The sequence below is a fragment of the Manihot esculenta genome, chromosome 15 (genome assembly GCF_001659605.2).
Source record: "Manihot esculenta cultivar AM560-2 chromosome 15, M.esculenta_v8, whole genome shotgun sequence".
NCBI classification, from domain to species: domain Eukaryota; kingdom Viridiplantae; phylum Streptophyta; class Magnoliopsida; order Malpighiales; family Euphorbiaceae; genus Manihot; species Manihot esculenta.
Window position 1 is genome coordinate 10,026,273 of NC_035175.2, and position 6,191 is coordinate 10,032,463.

The window sequence follows — 6,191 nt, forward strand, 5'->3', positions numbered from 1 at the left end:
AGCGCTAGAAGACAGAATAATTTTCTTTTTAAATTTTATTAATAATTTAAATATGAAAAATAAAAGAGGAGTTCCTTTAATAAAAACAACTAATTCCACACAAAAAAAGCAAGGTTAATTTTATTTTGGGGAACCATTTTACAATCCAGTCCTTCAATTTCTTGTCATTTCCTTTGTAATGATCCTCTGCTCTACGCTCTAACCTCCGTAGTACCCACATCCACATACACATATACACGTTGTAGATTAGGTACTGTGTTTTCTCGGCCTGTCTTTTCCTCTCTAACCTTCTCTGGTTTTCCCGTTTTCTTTCCTCCAAAGCAAAAAAAAACAAAAGAAAAAAAAGTAGTATTTACTATTGAAATCAAAACCGTATTTTTTTTCTGGGTCTCTGTTGCTCTGATCGATCAATCATTCTTTCTTTGTGCATCATTCGAGGAAATGTTGGTTAATATTGATAAATTTGGGCTTTTGGGTCCCAAAATTTGATGGATTTTGCGCAATGTCCTGTTCATTTCGTGATATTTGGTTAATCGTTAACTCGATCTCTTTGGACCCATCAAGGTTTGAGTTCTTTTTCCGTTTTTTGATCTACATTGGTACATTTCTGAAGATTTTGGCACATTTTTCTTTGCATGCTCTCTTGGATTTTGAGCTTGTTTAAAGTCGTTTGGGATCACTTAGAGCAATAGGCACGAGGGATTATAGAAATTTGTGGAAGTTCATATTGATACCTCAAAAGGGTTTTATTTTGAAGATTTGAGCACTGCGTGTTTTGCACGTTTTGCTGACTTTCAGCTCGTTTGAGGTGTTTTTGGCAAGTTGTCAGAGATTGTTGGGCTTTATAGGGTGTTTTATTTCTTTGGTATTTGCTGGGTGTTATAAAATGAAGAGGTTAAAAAGTGAACCTCCTAGTGGTAGGAGGTGCAAATTGTCACATTTCTTGCTGGGTATAGGAGCATTATACTTGGTGTTTTTAGCATTTAAATTTCCACACTTTTTAGAGATTGCAGCAACGTTGAGCGGGGATGATAGTTATGTTGGACTGGATGTGGCTGCAGCAGGAGATATGGAAGATTCGGATTTGAGCAAACCGATTTTCAGTTCTGTTTATAAGGATACATTTCACCGGAAATTGGAAGATAACCAAAACCAAAATGCACCAAGAATGCCTAGTAAGGAACCTTTGCAAGAAGTAAAAGAAGTGTCTAAGCCCATAAAGCCACTTCAGCACCGATATGGTCGAATAACAGGAGAAATTATGAGACGAAAGAATCGAACTAGCGATTTATCTGTGCTTGAGAGACTAGCAGATGAGGCTTGGATTTTGGGATTGAAGGCATGGGGAGAAATGGAAAAGTATGATGAAAAAGAGATTGCACAAAGTTCTGTATTTGAGGGGAAGCCTGAGTCATGCCCCTCGTGGGTGTCAATGAGTGGAACGGAGTTGGCTGGTGGGGAAAAGATGATGTTCCTTCCATGTGGTTTAGCTGCAGGGTCTTCCATAACTGTGGTGGGAACACCTCATTTTGCTCATGAGGAGTATGTACCTCAGCTGGCAAGGTTGAGGATCCGTGATGGCATTGTTAAGGTTTCACAGTTTATGGTTGAGTTGCAAGGGCTAAAGGCAGTTGATGGGGAGGATCCACCAAAAATTTTACATTTGAATCCACGATTAAGAGGAGATTGGAGTAAGAGACCAGTCATTGAGCATAACACCTGCTATAGGATGCAGTGGGGGACAGCTCAGAGGTGTGATGGTTTGCCATCCAAGAAAGACGAGGACATGCTGGGTAAGAGCTGTTATGGTTTAATATCTTAGTTCTTTTTGTTTTCCATTATTTTCTTTTGTAATTTGTGCCAAATACATTAGGATTCCGGAACAACTTGAGGCATATCCATGATATTGAGCCCCATGGAATTCATAGTGCAAAGTTTTAGATGTCTTATGAACTCTGTCGTAATAATAGTTATGTGTGATATGCTACTCGCATGTCTTATCCAGTTTTATAGTCTCTACTGTTTAGGCCTTATCTATTTTTGCAGTTAGCACAAATTACCACTATAAATGTCTCAGTTGAGTTGGAAGAAGTATTCAGGTCAAACTTATATTGCTTTATCTTTCCCTGCTAGGCACCTTCACCATGACATAATGTTTTGATATCTTAGGTTATATGATATTGTTTTGTTCATATTGTTTCTGAGAGTTGCACACATGCTGAGGTTCCTGGTGAACTTCAGTCCTGTCAACTTCAGGTCACCCTGCTGAGACATAACATATTTCTACTACATATATTTGGCAGTTGATGGATTTCTGAGATGTGAGAAGTGGATGCGACATGACATTGTAGATCCAAAAGAGTCCAAGACAACATCATGGTTCAAGAGATTCATAGGGCGTGAACAAAAGCCAAAAGTGACCTGGCCATTTCCTTTCGTGGAGGGGAGATTGTTTATCCTGACATTGCGTGCTGGTGTTGATGGGTACCATATTAATGTTGGGGGTCGGCATGTGACCTCGTTTCCATATCGTCCGGTATGTTGCTAAGATGAAGAAAAAGATGATTTTTATCTTGTATGACTGCTCTTTTATGTCTCTCCTAGTCATATGACAAAAGTTGACCCTGTAGATCTTTACAACATGGCTGCATATTAGATTTAGTGTTCTATTCTAGTTCTATATTCTAATGGTTCAAACTATTGCAGAGAAATGTTTATTTTCAATTGTCTGCATTTTTGCATTATTTTCCTTTAAGGTTTCCTTCATTCTCTGTACAGTTTCCATGTAATAAGCTTGTTGCTCTTTCTTCAAGTTTTTTATTCCACTTTTTGGTTCTTCCACCAGGATTCTTCTATATAGTTTAACTATAAATTTCTGTAATCTATATACATGTTCTTACTACCTTTAATTGTTATAAATCATGATGAATACATCTTTTGTTCAACTGCTCAGCATTGTAAATAGAGTGATTTTTTTTACATTGAGTGCATTAAGCTTGAAAATGATATCTATGAAATTTTGTGTAACCTTCAGGGTTTTACCCTTCAAGATGCAACAGGATTAGCAATCAAAGGAGATATAGACGTTCATTCAGTTTATGCCACCTCTCTTCCTAGCTCTCATCCAAGTTTCTCTCCTCAAAGGGTATTGGAGATGTCAGAGAAGTGGAAAGCTCTTCCTCTACCAAAGACTCCAATTCAACTTTTTGTTGGGATTCTTTCTGCTACTAATCACTTTGCAGAACGTATGGCAGTGAGAAAAACTTGGATGCAATCAACACCAATCAAGTCTTCAGATGTAGTAGTTCGTTTCTTTGTTGCACTTGTAAGATCTATTTTCTTTTCATTTGATATAGTTATGAAGTTAAAAGTAGTCAGATTATAGGATCAACTTATCTCTTATGTCACTTTGACTTGTGAACATTGAACATGTAATGCATGAATGGGGGTCGTTACTGAATTAAGTAACACCTAGAATATGCTGGGTCTTTTATATTCTCAGTAAGAGAGTATAACATGTAAGGGTCGATATTCACCTGTGTTCTGGAAATATTTAAAGGGTCAGTTCACTTGCCAAGACACTCTTGAATTCTTAGTGCTCTAATCATGGCTTGTTAGCATCACTAGAGATGCAATCGTAACACTCAACTTTAAATTCCCTTGACAAAAACCTAGCTTTTGTATGGGTAAAAGTTTTAATTTATCCATTCCTTCCTACCTAGCGCATGAGTTGTTTTTGCTGTTCTTACGGTTCTACATTTTTGTAAATAGGTGTTTCATGGATATATGAACATGAGGTGACAAAATTTTCTTTCATGTGTGTGCAATAATGAAAACTGTATCCTACATTATATGAATAAATATGAGTTTGTTAAATTCTCAATTTCGTTTCCTGCCATTTTCCCACCATTTTATTTATATTCATATGCATAACCGAATGCACATATGATTGCAGAGCCCTAGGAAGGAAGCGAATGCAATATTGAAGAAAGAGGCTTCTTATTTTGGTGATATTGTGATATTGCCATTTATGGATCGCTATGAGCTTGTGGTTCTTAAAACTGTTGCTATTTGTGAATTCGGGGTAAGTTCTGTTTATCCATTGTGTCTTTCATTGAATCTCTTCAGTTGGATTTTATGAATCTATTACTTTCTTGAATGTTCAGTTTTCTGAATTAATCACAAATGTCTTCTGTACAGGTTCAGAATGTTTCTGCTGCACATATCATGAAATGTGATGATGACACATTCGTTAGGGTAGATGCTGTCCTGAAAGAAATTAATAATATATCTCCTGAAAAGTCTCTTTATATGGGCAATCTCAACCTCTTACATCGGCCGCTAAGAACTGGAAAATGGGCAGTCACTTTTGAGGTTTTTTTCTACTTTCCATTTTCTTTTGTGATAAATTTTGATATAGGGAAGGGGGGGAAGGTGAATGGGGGAGATTTGCTAGAAACTATCAATAAAGTACAAGTCCAGTTAATAATATATTTAGTATCTCTGTTAACATAACCTTTCCATTAGAGAGAAGAAGTTTTAATTCTTGTGTCTGCAAAATCTCCTGCTGTACAAAAAATATTATGGTATAAGCTGTCACACTTTTTGCATTACTTGGATTGGTTGTCGCTTTCACTTGCAACCTAAATAATTGGGGGAAAGGAAGGAGAGGGGGGTGGGGGGGACACTTGACCTTTTTTAGGCTTCTATCATTATTAGAATTGTTGCCTTCTCATCTATTCCTAGAATTGTAAACCTAATTCAAAATTGCCAATATGAGCATGGGTCTAGAAACTTCTTAGAGGTAGATGTGAAATAGGACAGACTTGAATTTGCATTTTATAAGCTAGGATTGGGAAGACAGTGGTCTAGGGTTTAGAATTGAATTGAAAGATAAGAGCTGGTTGCCAATTATTTACAAAGAAAATGCAATCAAGATGTAGGAGCATGCATATAAAAAAAGAAAAAAATAAGAAAGAATAAGTGTGCAAATAAGACAAGAGTGAACTCGTTATGGATGCATGCCTTCAACTGCAAATTAAAGTACTTGTGTTTCGTCATAAACTGTCTAGCAAACTAAAGAGTTTTGTTCATGTATTTATGTTTTCACACTTACAAAACTAACTTGGAACTCAAGGAAACTGTTCTATGATTCCTAGAAAACCAGTGTGTGCTTGATTAAAAAATTATATAAACTAAAAAGACAAATGAATTACCGAAATTACTACTTTGTGCCTGCTTACAAATTTTCATATCACTAAAACTTATAGTATTCAAGTATGGTACTGCACTCAACTAGGCCTTAATCCCAAAATGTAATATAAAAGAACAAAATTCTTTATCCTTGCATTCCTAAATTTGACTGGATGTTCACCTGATCTGACAGGAGTGGCCAGAAGCAGTATATCCTCCTTATGCCAATGGGCCTGGATATGTAATTTCCAGTGACATTGCAAAATTTGTTGTTTCACAACATGATAGTCGAAGCCTCAGGGTTAGTTATATTTTAATTTTATCTGATGTCGTAGCCTCTCCCTGTCTCTCTTCTTCTTCCTTTTATTTTTTTTCTTTAATCTGCTTGTTTCCTAAAGGTGTATACTGTTACATTATGGTTGCAGCTGTTCAAGATGGAAGATGTGAGTATGGGAATGTGGGTTGAACAATTTAACAGTTCCACGCCTGTACAGTATTCCCACAATTGGAAATTTTGTCAGTACGGATGCATGGAGGAATATTACACTGCACATTATCAATCCCCAAGACAGATGATCTGTCTGTGGGACAAATTGGTGAGAGGTGGGGCTCATTGCTGCAACTTTAGATGATGACTACTGCCGCACCACAGAGTTCTCACAAAGTCCTTGAGAAGATAACAGCAGCTCTTACTGCATTAGCTGATCAGAACTTCATCTTCTTGTTCTCGTCTCTCCACGTGTTGCTGATTCTTGTGCATTTGAGTGAGTTCTAGATATGGCTGTGTATCGAGTTTTCTGGAAGAAGGCGGACTGTTTGATGTTGTAATTGGAAATGGATCATAGTTAGCTAAACACATTTTGGCTTGAACTCAAAGCGTATATTTGTATACCTTGCATGATGTACGTTCTGATTTAGTTGGTTGGTAAGTGGGCAAGAAGCCTTAAAATCAATCCAACTTTAATGAAATCACCTTTTTTTTGTGGGTTTCTTTCAAA

At 36.8% G+C, this 6,191-nt stretch overlaps 1 protein-coding gene across 2 annotated transcripts; it reads left to right on the forward strand.

Moving 5' to 3' along the window:
- The first annotated feature begins 213 nt into the window (after window positions 1-213).
- On the forward strand, window positions 214-6,191 carry LOC110601787 (hydroxyproline O-galactosyltransferase GALT2). 2 transcript variants are annotated; one of them, XM_021739098.2, is made up of 7 exons: window positions 220-1,793; window positions 2,304-2,536; window positions 3,035-3,325; window positions 3,956-4,084; window positions 4,201-4,374; window positions 5,387-5,494; window positions 5,619-6,191. In XM_021739098.2, exons 1-7 carry the CDS (start codon window positions 887-889, stop codon window positions 5,823-5,825), a joined length of 2,049 nt encoding a protein of 682 aa, XP_021594790.1. In that variant the 5' UTR covers window positions 220-886; the 3' UTR covers window positions 5,826-6,191. The 2 variants fall into 2 exon arrangements, with proteins under 2 accessions (XP_043807219.1, XP_021594790.1); XM_043951284.1 differs by lacking the exon at window positions 3,035-3,325 and having other exon boundaries at window positions 214-1,793.

What these genes read in the sequence shown, in the direction of transcription:
- LOC110601787 (XM_021739098.2), top strand. Translation starts at nt 887, where the DNA reads ATGAAGAGGTTAAAAAGTGAACCTCCTAGTGGTAGGAGGTGCAAATTG. An exon ending in GAAAGACGAGGACATGCTGG is followed by an intron (nt 1,794 to 2,303) that starts GTAAGAGCTGTT and finishes TATATTTGGCAG; the next exon opens with TTGATGGATTTCTGAGATGT. An exon ending in CCTCGTTTCCATATCGTCCG is followed by an intron (nt 2,537 to 3,034) that starts GTATGTTGCTAA and finishes TGTAACCTTCAG; the next exon opens with GGTTTTACCCTTCAAGATGC.